Source organism: Nansenia antarctica (genome assembly GCF_963989245.1).
Source record: "Nansenia antarctica genome assembly, chromosome: 2".
NCBI classification, from domain to species: Eukaryota; Metazoa; Chordata; class Actinopteri; order Argentiniformes; family Microstomatidae; genus Nansenia; species Nansenia antarctica.
In genome coordinates this window covers 9,701,635-9,720,490 of record NC_137675.1, presented here as the reverse complement: position 1 = coordinate 9,720,490, position 18,856 = coordinate 9,701,635, and the positions used below count along the sequence as shown (strand labels likewise).

Sequence of the window (18,856 nt, the reverse complement as noted above, 5' to 3'; positions counted from 1 at the left end):
TGCTGAAGTGATGGGAAAAGAGATCAAAATGGAGATTAAAAAGGCACCCTTTTTCGCTATTATGGTGGACGAGACGACATACGTGGGTAATGTAGCGATCTTAAAGATGTTAGTTTAACACTCTTCATTGTAAATGCGGATTTATTGATTAAAAATGCTTCGGAAATATTAATATAACTCTGTTGTACTTGTCTGACTATGTTAAGGTGATGCAACGCCCGGTTATACTGTGTTTCTGTCTAGTTTCTAGAGCCATGGCGTCATAACGATAGTATTAAGAGGTAGAATAATTCAGGTAGGAATGTGTCGGACATCACTGAAGGCCTAGGTGTGAAATGCACCGCCCGCCACTGAGAGTCAGTGATGAGAGATAGCCAACCCTGACTCCAATTTTGAACCAAATTAGCTTCAAATAAAAACTTGGTGTCTTATTTATGTTTCTTGGCCATTAGAAACACATTGGAATGCTTATATTTATAATTGGGTGTGTCTGGACCCCTACGTTGCATATTTCCAAGATGGCGGCTCCCCGGAAATGAGTTTTACCATAACAAAACAAAACATTTAAAATCCAATATTGACCCATTTTGAATGTTGGGGAGCATGTGGGAGGGCCAGACCTCGTGAACTTAAAGACAGTTACAATTTGAATTTGAATTTAAAAAAGCTGTTTACAGTAGTGTGACTTCATGCTTGTGTGCAAGTCATAAAGATGGACAGTAACATGTACAACTACTATTTTCTTCCTCACGTAGGCTAAGTTATAATTCATCATTCATCATCAGTCATTTTCATAATCTTACAAGAATTCCAGGATCCCGCTCTCTGCACCTCACAACATTAGCTAGCTAGTTAGCTAACGCCCAGGCTCCACCATGGCCATCGAGCGTTGCGTCCGGAATAGGCTAGGTGCACAAGATGGCGTCGTTAAGGGGGCGGGAGGAGGTAAGGGGACTGTCTGAACAACGGAGAACCTTCGGTATTTATGTAGTTTTCGCTCCGTGACGTCACACTCATCACTGTGACGCAATCGGCCCGTTTTATCAAAACCACTTTGATGTCTGTCACAACAGAGATGACGGGTTGTTGCTGGGGTTTCACATTTGGGTATTTTCTCCCGACAAATATGCTTATTTCAATATTTAGGGTTATGGTTATTTTTATTTTATTGTTTTATTGAAATTCTTTGTGAACTGATATTTTGGGGAAAACAATCTCTCTTATTTCACGACTGGCTGGCTGGCTGGCTCTCTCTCTCCCACAGGACTGAGCGCTATCTGATGGTGACATTTGGCATGACATAAAATATATTCCTTTATTTGAAATCAGCATTTATACATTACTCTACTCCAAAATAACCCATCAAGTTGAGTTTATAGCCCCGCGGTGGTGTAGCGGTCTAAGCACTGGCCACTAGTGCAAGCTGCCCACCGGGGACTGGGATCGTATCCCAGCTCGCCAGATCCGGATATGGCTGGGGCACACACGGGGAGCAGCATATTGGGCGGCCGCTCCCGAGGGCGGTATAGGAGTAGTTCCGGACAAGGATCCGTCGCGCAACAGTGCCCCCGGGGTGCCGGAATAACAGGTGCTGGGCTCGAGGAGCCAGTCAGCTAGTCTGCCTGGCGGCCTCTTCTGGGACTGCCGGCCACGGGGGTCGTGCGGCGGATCCTTCGCAATAGGCAGGGGATAATTGGATGCTAGGTTGGGTTCAATTGGCTACCAAATTGGGTGAAAAAGGGATAAAATAAAAAAAATAAAAAAATAAATAATCAGAGAAATAATCAACCATAAAACCAAGAGATATAGCTGCAATCTGTCTCTTGGTTTTATGGTTGATTATTTAGATAAACTCAACTTGATGGGTTATTTTGGAGTATAGAGTAATGTATAAATGATTTCAAATAAAGGAATATATGATTTCAAATAAAGGAATATATTTTATGGGGTATACATCTAAATTATGCAACATTCTGGTGTTTCTGACTCAATGTAGACATGTTATATTCCTTATCTAATGTTATGACATGTTATATTCCTTATCTAATGTCATGACATGTTATATTCCTTATCTAATGTTATGACATGTTATATTTCTTATCTAATGTTATGACATGTTATATTTCTTATCTAATGTTATGACATATTATATGGTGATTTGTCAGTCCTTTGGGCGAACGTTTAGTTTGTTGGGTAGGGTGGGGTGTAAGTCTCACAGAGGCCCTCCACTCTACTCAAGCTTCCTCCCACTCCTCTGTTCTCATTCTCCTGGACCTGTCTGGTGCCTTCGACACAGTCAACCACCTGATGGTTTTCTCCACCTCTCAGAACTGGGCATCTCTGGCTCTGCACCCAACCTGGCTGGTCACTCTTACCTCAACGTGTCAGGAGAAATAAAAATAGAATCGTGTCGCATTTCATGTCGGCATTTCCCTGGTTGCGAGATCTAAACTAGTCTACTAGAACTGAAAGCGGCAAGTAACAGGCACTTAACGTTATATGTTGTAAGGCTGATCTGTGCACGATAGTGCTGCATTTTGACATAATTCTTAGCGCATTTCCCCCTTCTGATCTGTATAGCGGGGGAATCTTATGACACGTAACTCCTCCTACAGTCCCGGGTCGTTCCTGTATAGTGGAAAACGTCTCGTACCCAGAACTGTTCAAAAGCGTGCCGAGGCGAGCCGTGCCGAGCCGTGCCGTGCCGGTCAATGGAAAAGCGCCATAAGTCTCACAGAGGCCCTCCACTCTACTCAAGCTTCCTCCCACTCCTCTGTTCTCATTCTCCTGGACCTGTCTGGTGCCTTCCACACAGTCAACCACCTGATGGTTTTCTCCACCTCTCAGAACTGGGCATCTCTGGCTCTGCACCCTACCTGGCTGGTCGCTCTTACCCAGTGATCGCTGTCCTCCCCACAAGCCAGAACCACTGGGCTCCGTCCTAGGACCCTTACTTACTTACTCCCTCTATACCAAATCTCTTGGCTCAGTCATTTCCTAATATGGTTTCTCCTACCACTGCCATGCAGACGAGAGTCAACTCTTCTTGTCTTTCCTCCCCTCTGACTCATCTCTGCTTGAATGTCTAATGTATTATTATTATGATTAATATTAATATAATATTATTAAATCATGTTTTATCTGACTTCCTAATGGAGTGTTGCATTCCTGTTTCCATGGCAATGCCATTTGACCCTCTGAGCAGCACCGTAGGGTGTCTACTATGGCTACATGTCAGAGTCGTTACTATGGCTACATGTCTGAGTCGTTACCCACCACAGAGTTTGACTTTGATGACTTGGTCACTCATGGGCTGACCTGAACCACACTGTCCTGGCTGGGATATTTACTGTTCACATTGTCCTTTCCAGCAGTGTTACAGTAGCTATGGTGGATGTGTAACCAGGCCAGCACAGCACAGCTCAGCTCGGCTCTGTAGTGTAATTAGGGTATTAGTCCGGTGACATATTCCATTCATTCTTTCCTCCATACACAGGTTTCTTCAGGCACAGAGCCTCAGGTGTTGGAGTGATGTCATCTCTTGTTCATCATCACTTCCTTTCCTATTCTAAGAAATTAATAACTTTAAAAATTGAAACCACACCCCTAGAACACCCCTGGTAGTAACAACATTTTTATATACAAACTGAGTAGGACACAGTATTTTAGGAAGAGCTTTTTCCAGACCAGAACAGCTTTTGTTATATTTCTTTCATTCCCTGATTACTGCAGTTTAAACAGAATCATTACAACCATTAAGACGCTTTTAGAAAGCTTGAATGTTACATAGCCTTTAGGTTAAGTCATTGTTTTGCAATGAGCTGTGTTTAAAATGTATGGGAAATATGTCATTATTATTTCCATTGTCTTTTCTTTTCATATACTGTATGCTTTTAGAGATTTTCAGAAAATTCAGTGGACTGTAACAAATGCTGCATTGAAATAACATTGTATTATGAAACATTGTAATAGATTCTAGACTTAAACCTGATTTATACTCCTGCGTCGAATTTACGCGCGTCTACGCCGTAGCCTACGCGAGGGCTCTCCAAGTTCATAGTACTATGTTCGTCCGCGGACCTCGTTGCGTTGGTCGGTGTACTCATAGCGGCATAATAGCGATCAAAAAACGTATTTTTGTTATGCTTGTTGTAAAGAAAATGTCTATAATGCATTGAAATGACAGTAAACTAAGATAATAAGATGGTTATCATACATTTTCAAATCTTTATTAATAAGTAATTACAGAAAAAGTAAATGACATTTCTGTCATGACTTCCGCATTTACGAGAGTCGGAATGTGACGCTACCAAGCGGACCAATCACAGTTCTTATAGATAACTTAACATTAAATATGTCTATCATAAATATAATTTAAACCCAACGAACAGCCATGGGGCTCCCTGTAACTAATCATTTATTTCTAAATAAACAGGATTGTACATCTCGTAAATGTGAATCGCGCTCCTTATAGGAAGGCTGTGCCTGACGCTTCCATAGGGCGCTCTACTCAAAGCGGCATAATAGTGATTTTTTTTTTGTTATGCTTGTTGTAAATAAAAGTTCTATGATGCATTGAAATGACATTAAACTAAGATAATACGGTGGTTATCATAATTTTTCTAATCTTTATTAATAAGTAATTACAGAAAAAGTAAATGACATTTCTGTCATGGCTTCCGCATTTTGGCCGACGAGAGAGTCGGAATCTTGTCGGAATCATGTGCTACCAAGCGGACCAATCACAGAGCTTACGGTTGTGTAGAAACTGACGCGTAGTTACATTTTTGGAGAGGTGCGCGTTAATCGACGGCGTAAGCTACGCCGTAGCCTACACCGTCGATTTTACGCAGAAGCATAAACTTTATTGTCATTGTCATTATAACTTTGCTGCCCCCCCCCCCCCAACACACACACACATACACACACACACACACACACATACACACACACACACACACACACACACACACACACACACACACACACACACTACCAGTGACTTGGCACTGTGACAAAAGAGAATTCTGGAATTCCAGAATCCTAGAAGGAGGCTGCTGTTTTAACATGCCCACAGATGGAATCTGGCATTTCTTCATATCGAAATCCCGAACTATTTTAATCCTACCCATATTTGGGAATTCACCCTTTTCTCTTGTGTCCACTATTCACTTCAATGTTTTGTCATATTGTTGTTATCTCACTTTGATATTTGTATATTTGACTGAAAATGTAAAATGGCACAATGTTCCTGATTCCTTTTCTTGTTATCAAGGCTTCAAGGTGGTCTATGAGAATCACCTCTCACGATGCATGGTGTTTACTGCATACAGCTAGTAGCTAATTAGCCATTCATAGCTAGAATGATATGTATTGAGTGGAGCCCAGTGGGAGTGGTAGTGGCTAATGTAGCATGGTTTGAGTTGACACCACCACCACCACCAGCACAGCACAGAATAATGCAGACAGGTTCAGCAGGATACTGTCCACTAGAGGTCACCCAAACACCAGATACAATAGCAGGTCATCATCAAGTGTGTTTTTGATGCAATGTTATGCTGTGGAAGTGCAATGTATCTGAAATGTATGACAATGTAGGTCATGTTACTACGTATGTGAGAAGACCATTGGTTTCTCCGTGAGCTTAAAAAGTGATTTTTAAAATGTGCCTGTTTATGTTGGCATACCTATTTCACATTATCCCATGCATAATTGTGTCGACAAGTGTTTCATTTATGAAGTTTAGTTTTAAAGGGACAATGCACATTAATGAACATTACTGTAAATGTGCCAGTTTTAGCCATTACTGTTTTTGAATGTTTGTTTTCTCCAGTGCTTGTGACGGTGGTCTGAGGGCACATGTAGTCCAGAGGGAGTTACCTACCAGCTCTGTGAGAGGAGGGTGGCTAATGTCACACTTCAAGTTACCATCTCCATGGAACACTGTCATGGACAAGTGCCTGGAAGCTCTTAGCCAGAAGCTCTTAGTTCTGTCCTGGAACTGTGGAACTTAGACCTGTGGAACTTTGAACAACCCTGGTTACAGTGGAGTGTTTGTGTTTTGTGTGAAATGTATCTTGTGTTTACACGCGCGCGCACACACACACACACACACACACACACACACACACACACGCACACACGCACACACGCACGCACGCACACACGCACACACGCACACACACACACACACACACACACACACACACACGCACGCACACACGCACACACGCACACACGCACACACACACACACACACACACACACACACACACACACACACACACACACACACACGTCCCTGAGCAGGTCCAAGTCCATGTGCCAAGCCAGGCCAGCTGTTCCCAGGCCTGGTTTTCATTGGGGCTTGGTTTCCAGTTTTAGGGCAGGGCAGAACAAAGAACCAAAATAGCAGAGGGCAGGTGCAGGCGAAGGTCTTGTGGCCAGAACGTGCCCTTGAAACTGCCGTTGTTTTGCAATCAAACCCAGTAAATATACTATCTATGATTGAGTGCTGTGTGGGTGCTGCATACATGTTTGTTTGGATAACTCCTGGCCTCGCGCACGCACGCACGCACACACGCACACACACACACACACACACACACACACACACACACACACACAAATTCTGGGGTTGCCCGCCCGCGCGTGATTCCAAACATCACCCTCGTCAGTACTCAACTCGTCCAGCGGGGGGAGACAGTTCACCGATGTCGTGGCCACTCTTCTGCCTCCCAGACCCCAGTCAGTCCAGGCTGGGAAACGGGGAGAGAGAGAGACTAAACAGGTGGCCAGAAAACACTCATCAAACAATGTCGTCCTGGGAGAAAAGGTGAAGGATCCAGGAGTCTCATCTCTTCTAAAAGGATACGAGATTCAAGAACCGAAGACAATCCATGTTCCTGCCGTCTTTCCAAGGGAGAGCTCATCCTCGCTTCTACCCCTGAATCTGGGAAAGAGATCGGATATTAAAGTATGAAAGTGACGGTGTGTTTCGGAAGGACTAGGGTGGTGGTACCGTGCGGGGATGGGAATATCAAAGTCCATACGCTCATTCAACAAGCCGTCATGAGATACAGAAAAGCCATCGCTAAGGTAAGTTGACACAAGGTGTCACTTTTTGATACAGTTTCACGCTTTTGTTCCCAGAGACTGGACCGCGGGTGGCGATATGGCGCAACTGTGTATCAGAAGAGAAAGGAGAGAGTATTCATTAATGCCACTATATACTTTATAGATATATTTTTTAACCTAATTAACACATTATGCATTGGCACGAACAGCAAATAGCTAACCCCTTAGTCCAGGTTTCCCCAGAGAGAGAGAGAGAGAGAGGCTGGTCTGTGTCTGTGTGTCTGTGAACCCACACAACTCCCTCTGTCCGAGGCTTCAGTCTGTTACCAGTCAACCAAATGAGCCTAGAAAAGAGAACTCGAACTAACAACGATAAGACGTGATAATGGCACAACTGTTTCGTGTTTTGGAGGCTGCAGTATAGCATTATAATATAGCTCTATAACTTAGCTAGAGATGGCAGAGTCAGAGGTAGAAAGTTGAGCTGAGTGTGCAGCTAGCATGGTGTGCTAGCAGCCTTCTAGGGGGTTGAAACGCTAAAGCTAAACTCTTTACATTCGCATCTCGTCCGTCAACTTCACAGGTTGAAGAGGTCGTTTCAGTTGTATATGCTGTTATATCGCATTCGCTTCAAAAAAAAAAGCCTACCTTTTAGAATCCGAGTTTCCCTTTCTTTCTCCCGCTTTGCTAATTAGCCTATTATCTTTGGGGTAGTTGGGCTGGCTACGGGGTGCGTTCGTAAATTCGCTCTGGAAATCTGATCCGAACTCACGGAATGCCTCTTGTCCAATCGAATGACTCGGTTCCTTTATGACGTCGGACCCCGTGTGCGCTCCGGCGCTGTCGGAGCGAATTGACGAACGCACCGAATGAAGATGTAGCTTTGCTAGGCTATTATCATTGAAGGGAGAAGAAGCGATACGATGTTGATTTCAGCAGCGGGGGTACCACTCATTCACCCCCCGGGACCCAAATGAAACTGTAACACGTAAAGGCGCAAAGGTGTAACTTTAGAATCTCTTGTGAACTTAGTTAGTGTCCCGTTGAATGATACGAGCTACCTAAGTGTGTTGGAAGGAGCTAGTGAGCCCTAGGCTGGCTCAGTGCATTAGGCCCTGGAGGGTAGGGGGTGCCCGGGGGGACACTGCAGCACGCTGGAGGCTGGAGGAGAAAGCTGCTGTTGAGAAAGGTGGAGGAGTTAGATCATCACCTCAATGGGTCGTTGCCAATTGGGTTAAAGGAGGGTTAGTCATATTTTGGGATCTTATTCAACTTCTTCCTCGCACATACTTTTGCCCTGCGTGGACTGCAGGATGCACTCTTTTGGGGGGGATTCACACTGTCCCGAGAAGCACTTCATTGTGTGTGTGTGTGTGTGTGTGTGTGTGTGTGTGTGTGTGTGTGTGTGTCTGTGTGTCTCTGTGTGTCTCTGTGTCTGTGTGTCTGTGTCTGTGTGTGTCTCTGTGTGTGTCTGTGTCTGTGTGTGTGTCTGTGTGTGTCTCTGTGTGTCTGTGTCTGTGTGTGTCTCTGTGTGTCTGTGTCTGTGTCTGTGTCTGTGTGTGTACGTGCGCATGTGTTACTGTGTTGTCGACTGCACTGCAACCCTGATGACAACAAGATCAAGGTGACATCATGATGGCCTAACAGTCGCTCCACTGACAACAGCTTTAATATAGATATGTTGATATTGTCGGCCTGTATGCATGTGTTAAGGGGGTTCGCATCAATAAACCATGCACCGCACAGCTCTGTGTCGACGATGTCTCTCTTGTTTAAACGACAGTAACCTAGATGACATCCTACATGTCTCCTCAATTATTCAGTGATTTCTGACAGTGAAGCACTGGAGAATATTCTTAGCCTAAGGTTGGGGAGGAAGGCCGCCAGTGAATGTCGGGAGGAATTACAGTCGTACTAGGCTCTAACTAGCCTAACCCATGCATTTATAAAGGGTTTATACATAGTTTATGTACTTTGTGTTTAAGTACTTTACCGACTGCCTGTTATTCATTTATATCGTTTAGAAGTCATGCAAAAAACAGTTTTCATTGTTTGAAATGATGCCACAGTCGTTTGTTGCGTCACTTCAGCGAGCTCTTGTGTGGCTGCACTGTTTTAATGCATAATAAATGCATTAGGCCTACATGCATTACATGCATCTAATGTGCATGCTGACGAACACTTAAACGCATTGTCAGCCTTTATTACCACCTGTCCCGTTAATGCCCTGCAAAGATAGCGATCCTGTGATAATTGCTCTCAGATGCATCTGTCAGTGTCCTCCACAGGACGCATACTAAGCAGTGGAAGGTTCTAACGGTAGAAGGAGGGAAGAGCGTGGAAACACTGACTTCTCTGATGCTCAGGGTGAATTGTGCCTCTGTGGCGGAAAAGAGGCGGAGAAATCAAACACTCATTATGTATGCGGCTATGCGCCGTGCTTTGATGTTCCCAAAAGATACCCTGAGCGCCCTGTGAACTTCTCACCCGCCCAACAAAAAACCTCAAATCTCTAAAAGAAACACTCTCGTCGTTTTTCACCGTTTGGCTAAACTCCCTCAAGCCAGCCGCGCTTTTTTGTTGGGGTTGGAGAGCGGAGCGTTTTGAAGTCAAACTGAGCGTTTCACAAACCCTCCTATGCTCCTAGATGCCGTGTTAAGATCCCAGCTGGACCAGAGTTAATAAGGGGCCCATATTTAGCCTAGTTTGGGTGTTTCTTGGTTGTTTGGGTTGGTCCTAGGTTGCTCCATCTGGGACCCTCCAGTACCTTCCCCTGTCATTACAGTGGAATGTGTCCTGCAGAGAGCAAAATACCAGGCCTTAATATGCCTCATAACTCCTGACTTAAAGAGACCACCAGGAGCATAGTGGAACCATAGAGAATAGAATGTTCTATAATGGAACCATGGGGAGTAAAATGTTCTATAGTGGAACCATAACGAATAGAATGTTCTATATTTATGTGTGGAACACACACAGATAATATAGGGTGTGTTCGTAAATTTGCTCTGAGAGCGCCGGAGCACACAATGGGTTCAAAGTCATAGAGCGACCAAGTGATTGGACAAGAGGCATTCCATGAGTGCTGATCAGATTCCCAGAGCGTATTTACGAATGCACCCATAGAGTAAATGGTGGTGACAGGATGGCATGGAGACAACCTAGAGGTCTTAAAGAGTTACGAATAATATCAGATCATTTTGGACAGTTTTTCTCCTGCTGATCTTGAATAAATTCCTCTGAAATGGTTCTGATGGAATTTCACTGAGGATGATACATGATCGAACAGAGCACAACAGGATTGTATGTAAACTCTGGGTTCATAAATGGTTACATTCCAAATCTTGAGGTGACTTCAATTTTGTGTCATTAACTTATTAGCAGTCAGAATCCGGTCACGGTGTAATTTGGATGATTTTCTAGCAACAGATCAACAGTGAATCGCTGGCCCCAAAAATGACAAGTTGGAATCTCGGCAAACAGTTAAGGGCTCTGCACACAGCGTGCGATTTCTGTTGCGCGTCAACATTCCATTTTGAAGTTTGAATGGAAGTCTATGAGAACATCGCATTTCAACACACACGGCCCCGATTTTAATCGCACGGCGAAAATTCGATTCCATTCATTTTGAATGGGACAAAGCACACGGCGTGCGAGTTTTGTCGCACTGTCAAATTTGTGCTTTTTCCCATTCAAAATGAATGGAATCGAATTTTCGCCGTGCGATTAAAATCGGGGCCGTGTGTGTTGAAATGCGATGTTCTCATAGACTTCCATTCAAACTTCAAAATGGAATGTTGACGCGCAACAGAAATCGCACGCTGTGTGCAGAGCCCTTTAGACCATTCTGATGTTCCCGCCTGGCGATGTCATTAATATCATTACCCAAAATGTCTGTTTTAATTAGCGAGGAGCTGCCTTTGATCTGTACCATGCCTCGGGATGGGTATAATAACGTGTCTGTGTTGCTGAGAGGAAACTGTTGTTGCTCGGGTCATGACTCACCATGGCGCAGTAGGTGGACCAAGCATAGTACCAGGCAAAAGTTTGGACACACTTTTCCCATTCAATTGAATGGGGAAAGTGTGTCCAAACTTTTGACAGGTACTGTAGGTGCAGCGGAGGTGATTTGCAATCACGCTCTCGTCTATGATGTAGCCCTACCTGAGACACAGATACTCAAGTGTCACCCCCCCCTCCTCCCTGGAACTTGAGGATGAACTCTCTAGTGGTAGACGCTTGGGTCTTCCATGTGGGAGACCTGGGTTTGAATCCCACCCGTCTCCCAGGCTGCTGTGTTCAGCAGTACGAGGCCTGGGTCAATGACGAATAAGGCTTCTAAAACGTTTTTTTTTTTGAAACTTTGTTCAAAATACATACTTTTTTTATGTGTATGAGTATGTGACAATGTGCTTAAACATGCCGCATTTGTTATATATATATATATATATATATATATATATATATTTTTTTTACTGTATTTCTAACTTAATTGCTCAAAAACTGTCAGGTGGCGCAACCAATTATTTGTAAAAGTATTTATATTTTTCTATTATTTATTTATTAAGTGAAATCTTTGTCATGTATCTATTATCTATATCTATCTATATCTATTAGACAAAATAAATAAATAATAATCATTGTTTTTGGGCTGCTTTTTCCTTCACTGATAGTGGCATCTAAAATGATTAAAATTAAAGACATTATAATCGTGAAATGTTTAAAAGTGTTAATATATATATTTAAGTAGACACAAATACACATTTTAGAGCATCTTGGAGCTTTAAATAACATTATTTATTCCATATAGTGGCATTAATTGCGGTTGCGCCAACTGACATACCGGTTGCACCACCTGACTTTTGCCACTGATTTCAAATTAAACAGGCTTCTACTTGGACACCTGCATTAGCTTTGACCTATGCTAGCAATATCATACAAATCATTTTAAAACAGAATAGTAGTTTTATGATAAAATAACATTTTCCTAGTTTTACATTGGTTGTACCACCTGACATGGAAAATATACCCTCCTACCTCTGAGGTGAAACTATCTATTTTTATCAATATTTGAGAGCGCTCTACACATCTTTTCACTCAGCCACAGATGTCAGACAGGGTCCTCTGGATGATGAAACATTTGGCTGATGCAATAGTCTCTTGATTTCAAAATAAAAGTCCCATGTTTACGGTTGTGCCACCCTGACATTTGAGGACATTTTTTTACGGGACAAAAGTTCCTCAATTATCTCAATAGCTTTAAAACTATTGTTATTTGTAAATGTGTGTTTATTTGAAAGGTTTCAAACATAAAATCATGCCACAGTATTTCATATTGAATATATTATTATTAAAATACCACTTTTAACAGTGTTCTTAATCTGTTCCTTTGTTGAGACGGTTGCGCCACCTGACATTTTGGGGGTTTGAGATGCTAAAACACAAAGTAATCCATATTATTAGAATGTACTGACATAACATTCAAACTAACCATGTTGTATAGAATAAAATCATATATGACTTGAATTGATTTTTCTATTTTTAAATGGAAATAATATACATGACACAAAAATATGCACGTCACGTCATTGACCCGCCTGTTTCCCATCCTCAGTCCTTCTATTTGGAAAAAGAGACAAAGTGGGTCTCTTTGTAAACATTGTCAAAGTAACATTGCTCATTCTATAAGTTCTGCACATTGGACCCCTTTAAACCCCAAACAAAACATGACAAAACCTGTTGAAGTGGTGGATATCCGAAACAGCAGACACGCTCGTATGGCCACTCTGTCTTCACCTCCTGCTGTAGGCTGCAACATGTATGTAGAAGAGATTAGTCATGTTGAGTTCTGAACCTACAGAGTGGAGCACGTTAGGGTGGAGCTGAGGTGGTGTTGATCCTCCAGGGCTGCGTCGTAGCGGGGGAGGGGGGGGGGTCTGTGGTCCAAAACGGGCACCATGTTAGATTAAAAGCTCCTGTGATGATCCCTGTGTCCTTCACCACGGGGCAGGACAGGACACTGTTACTGGGTCGACTGCACGTCCGATGGTATCTGAAGTCCTTTCAAATACTTTGAGCGTTTGCTCGAGCCTATGGCGGGGGGGGGGGGGTTTAGCACTTTTGGGGCCGTTCTATTGGTTCAATTGCGCCAGGCACACGCAGTCAAGCACAGATCCGTAATCTAAAATGATTTCAAATGCTATTGGAACCCGGGTCCGGACGACTGTACTGGCTCGTGGCATGATCAGAACACGTCTAATTTAATTAATTTTTTAATTTAATAATTTAATAATTAATAATTAATTTTGCCATTTAGCAGACGCTTTTATCCAAAGCGACTTACAATTACGAATTACAGGGACATTCCCCCTGGAGTAACTGAGGGCTAAGTACCTTCCTCAAGGGCACACTAGTAGTGGTGTGGTTTCAGGCGGATTTGAACTCACAACCTTCCGATCACAAGTCCAACTCACTATCCACTAGACCACCATTACGTCTGCCTTTTGTTGACAACATGACACCTTCACAACAAGTTGTTTGGTGCTTGTACTCTGCACTGCCAAAAGTTTAATCTAATCTAATGTTAACAGCAACACATTGCATTAATAATGAACACTGCTTCCCATTACTGCTGCTGCTACTTCTTCTTCTTCTTCTTCTTCTTCTTCTTTAGTTGGAACTACAGCAGCAGAGGCTGCCTCCTGTGCGTGGAGCACCGCCAGTAGAGACGTGTCATGTTTGAGCCTACTCCTCCATGGGGTGAACAAGGGTGGAGTGGGGTGGGGGGGCATCTGTGAGAGGAGCCACAGGCCCCATCTGGACCCTGCTGTAGTTAATGGGTGGCTAACTCATAACACTTTATCATGACACAGAGTACTTAAGTGGTTTATAGAGAAGCTGTGCAAACAGATGACCCCCCCCGCGCACAACACCGCCGCTGGCATGGCTCCAGTCAGCTGAGCGGGGTTGGCAGTTGGCACCCAAAGCCATGTGAACCAACCCCCTCGTCCGCTAGCCGCTACATACGGCGCTGGAGCTACCCGGCCCGTCGGGGGGTTTTATGGGATACTGAATGGGGCCCAGTGAGTGACGTGTCTTTTAATTCGTGCCCATGTCTGGATAACAAGAGACTTAGAAAGCTTTCCCCCCGGTGTTTGATGTGGGTCTCAGGATGGTGTTTGGGGTTAAAGTTATAACAGTGTCGTCGTCTGAGAAGCTTCAAACCGTAGCTTGGTGTTCCTCTTCCATAAACAGAGGAAGCTCGCGAATGTAAACTGGTCGTGGAAAAAAAGAGGGATGAGGGCCCTTTTTTTTTTTTTTTGCTTTTACGATATCTCCTCCTCCTCTCCCCTGACTAAGGTTAGTTTGAGTAACCGTTTTGTCTACCGCTTGTTTCTAGAACTTTCTCCTGCACGGTCGGGGGGAGTTCAAAGACACAGACGAGGTTTATTATTGAAGGAGATTCTTTACCAGCGCTCTCAGAGCCGTGTGTTTGTGGAAAACCCTGGGTGTGTTCCTCAATCTGTTGGCCCCGGTCGTCCCACCCTGTCTCCCATGACGACAGAACACAGCCTTTCTAGAAGCAGCTTTGGATTTGGGTTCAATATGATGTATTTTGGTGTCTTTGGAACAACTAGTGGTGGTGTTTTGTTTTTTTATACCGGTTCTCGTTTTTACATGTTTCTATGTTTCGATATTGATTGATCAGTGATCAATGACTGGTTTGAATGCAAGGGCTAGTCCTTCCTGCTGCAGGCTGTATGTGTTTGGAACTTTGGAGCAGAACTTTTTTCCGGAAACAAATCTGAACTCAGGTGGAGTTAGTTAATGACAGTAGTGCTGGTCTTCCTGGTCCAGGATGAGAGAGTTCTGGTGGTGCAGGAGCGGGTCATCATTTTAGATCTGGGTTTGGCTCGGTCTGGTACATCCAAGTGTGACTCAGAGGAGGCTGGTGGAGGCAGAAGTCGGAGGACGGGCTCATTGGTATTCTGGTACCATTCCTCATTCAATTCCATGCATGACAATGAGGCTGTCCTCTGATTTCTGCCTCTGGTATGTAACTTGCATGCTTATTTCGTTTTCCGTCTTTGATGCTGTATTTATGTTGTTGTTTACGATGTCATGTCTCCTGTCCTCCAAACAATGAACACTAGTGCAATAGGTTGCTTAGTCTCCTCGAAGCACAAGCAGTGCAGTTATTCTGTTATTATAAACTCTTGTGTTTCAGTTCTTACACTTTGAATATTGACCCCAAGTATCAATACTCAAACCATGACTGTTTTGAATACTGGTTATCAATCGCTGCCGGGCATAGCGGGTTCGAACTGGACTTTCTTTGCTCACAGCAGTCGTTTCCATCTGCAGGAAGAACTGCAAGCTCAGGTTTGGGGTTTGTTAAGACAGGATCGTTGTGGTTCAAGCCTCAATAACATTCAAATAGTTCCTGCGCAGTTCACTACAGGACGCCGGCCAAATGCAACTGGATAGGAACCAACGGTTTACCCACACTCACCATAAACATGGCTGGGCTCTCTTTCCATGAGACCGTTCAACGATGAACTCTGGTAAACCTAACTTGTATCGGAGGGTGACACTAAGCTAGTTACTAGCTAGTTATTAAACCTGGTTACATCTCTTCAGGTTATATCTTAACTGCTCCTCCTGAGACATCTTCTGACCCTCACCACTACGTCTCCTAAAGACACCCGCTTTCCCCTCTACTGTGTCCCTAAGAACTTCTATTGCCCCCCTTGTACTGTTTCTCAGTTTCTCCAGTAATATAAAAAAAATAGTAGAATAGTAGTAGGTTTTTCCTTCTATCAGTGGCCCCGGGCCCGAGCTGGATTACTCTTCCTGCAACGAATGGTGGACTGCTGATTCACATGCTTAGTATTCAAATGTATTGATTGTAAGTCACTTTGGAATAAGGCGTCTGCTAAATGTCAAAAATGTAAATGTAAATGTAAATGTAAATGTAAATGTAGTTAGTTTCATCCCAGGGTAACCCCAGCTTCATAAGTCCTGTACATTAGGCCTATGTTTATTACGTTGTATAAATGGGTCAGATATGCAATAGTAATGCAGGTAAAGATTTTGTGGCGTTTTACTGTTTTCTCTTAACAGGTTTGAATGTGTTCTTAACGTCAGAAGTCATCTCTACAGAGAGACTGAGGCTGGAGGCCTGTTCAGAGCTGCTCTCCCTCTGTCTGTCTCTCTCTCTCACTCCCTCTGTCTTTCTGCCTCTCTCCCTCTCTCTCTCTCTCTCTCTCTCTCTCTCTCTGTTTATCTATTTCTCTGTTTCTCTCTCTCTCTCTCTCTCTCTCTCTCTCTCTCTCTCTCTCTCTCTCTCTCTCTCTCTCTCTTTGTTTCTCTCTCTCTCTCTCTCTCTGAAATGTCATGGCCTGTATGTGAAGCACGGAGCTCCGGGAGAGGATAGTCTCCTAGGAATGTCCGGGACATTGAATAAATATCTCAGCCATATTTTCTTTAGTCTGTCTTTGTTCCATTCATGGTGCCATTATCTCATGTAGACTTTTTGGGGGGATATTTGTCCCCAGAACCAACAAATACCAGCAACATTCCACAAGCTGTTTAATGGCAGTTGACAGTGTAGTGTGAAATTTAGTGGTTTAGTGATACAAATGTCCAAGGCAAAACAAGTGCTGGGCCTAGGCCTATATATATATGTGTGTGTTTGTGTGTGTGTGAGAAAGAGAGAGAGCTTTTATAGCCACTGACTTTGCTGTGTGAAATCTAGGCCTACTTTTAGCGCGGCTGAATGATGAAGGGGGTGCATAGATTAATTATGACCCTTTTGAAATTGATTTCGCTGCTTAGGCTGATGGGGCTTTGTGTGCTATGTATAGCCTCGGCCCAGGCTGGAGCTGCGTCTCTGACAGGCCCATGATGACCGGCCTCCGGGCGCAAGCACAGAGACACGGACCTGCAGTCCTCTACAGAGACATGGACCTGCAGTCCTCTACAGAGACACAGACCTACAGTCCTCTACAGAGACACAGACCTACAGTCCTCTACAGAGACACGAACCTACAGTCCTCTACAGAGACACAGACCTACAGTCCTCTACAGAGACACGAACCTACAGTCCTCTACAGAGACACGGACCTACAGTCCTCTACAGAGACACAGACCTACAGTCCTCTACAGAGACACGAACCTACAGTCCTCTACAGAGACATGGACCTACAGTCCTCTACAGAGACACGGACCTACAGTCCTCTACAGAGACACAGACCTACAGTCCTCTACAGAGACACAGACCTACAGTCCTCTACAGAGACACGAACCTACAGTCCTCTACAGAGACACGGACCTACAGTCCTCTACAGAGACACAGACCTACAGTCCTCTACAGAGACACGAACCTACAGTCCTCTACAGAGACACGGACCTACGGTCCTCTACAGAGACATGGACCTACAGTCCTCTACAGAGACACGGACCTACAGTCCTCTACAGAGACATGGACCTACAGTCCTCTACAGAGACATGGACCTGCAGTCCTCTACAGAGACATGGAGACATGGAGCTGCAGTCCTCTAGAGAGAAGAGAGACCGTTCCTTTGAAACAGGACTGCAGTATCATCTATATCTAGGCTACATCTATGCTCACCAACCGTACAGCGTATGTGCGTGTGGACATCAGGGGAGGAGGCTGGTGGAGGCAGCAATCGGAGGACGGCCTCTCTGATGAGGGATGAATGAGGGATGGTTTCAAACACGTGGCGGTTGACGTTGTCTTCTTGAGCCTCAAGGGCTTGGCATCTTTTCCTTTATTTCTTTTCATTTTAAAGGTTATTTGTTTCTGAGTGGGGGCAGTCCTACTCGTATGTTTCATTTTATTGGATAGAGATAGAAGGTGAAGATAGACAGGAGAGTAAGGAGGAGAGGGCATGTCAGCAGGGCATGGGTGCATTCAAACCCATGCCGACATGGGCGTGTGTGTGCGCTGTAGGCCGCGGTGCTAGACCACTGGACCACCCCAGGGCACAGGGCTGGGCATCATGATGGGTGAAATAAAATTAAACAAAAATAAAATTAAACATTTCAAAGCATAGGCTATAAAAAATGTTTTGGATGTCTTCAGAACATTTTTCTTTTACAACTGCAGTTTACGGTAATTTATCGTGTTGTTGACTCATACAGTCAGCAGCTCCGGATAATGGAGTCCCGCACCTCTTCAGGGTGTGTTTGAGTGGCCGGTCTGTGCTTGTTGTATACAAATTAAAATGGAAGAGTGTGTGTTCATACTAGTGAGGGAATAGTGCACGCGCACGCGCGCATAGTTTTAAGCCTATGACGGTAGGACACGGGAAGTGTCCAAATCTATAACACACTTTCATCACACACACACACACACACACACACACACACACACACAGAGGAAAATCAACTTTCTGTTTGTCCAGCCATCGACTGATGACGTAAGAATGTATGATCTGATCTGTCCACTGCACCGTACTGCAAACCTGCCAGAAAGCTCTGTCTGCCTGTCTGTCTGCTTGCCTGCCTGACTGTCTGTCTGTCTGTCTGCCTGACTGTCTGTCTGTCTGTCTGCCTGTCTGTCTGTCTGTCTGTCTGCCTGCCTGTCTGCCTGACTGTCTGTCTGTCTGTCTGTCTGTCTGTCTGCCTGTCTGTCTGTCTGTCTGCCTGTCTGCCTGTCTGCCTGCCTGTCTGTCTGTCTGTCTGTCTGTCTCTTAAGAGAGAGAGAGACTCAATCTCCACCACTACCTGCTACTGGTTGAACATGTTGGACGCA

At 44.3% G+C, this 18,856-nt stretch overlaps 1 protein-coding gene across 1 annotated transcript in view; it reads left to right on the top strand.

Annotated features, from left to right (window-relative positions):
* Nucleotides 1-6,978: 6,978 nt before the first annotated feature.
* LOC308149770 (partitioning defective 3 homolog) overlaps nucleotides 6,979-18,856 on the top strand; it is a gene marked incomplete at both ends in the record, with an annotated part of 204,272 nt that continues 192,394 nt past the window's right edge. Inside the window, 1 exon segment of the mRNA XM_080522660.1 lies at nucleotides 6,979-7,098. Within this exon segment, the coding sequence (XP_080378786.1) occupies nucleotides 6,979-7,098 (120 nt within the window).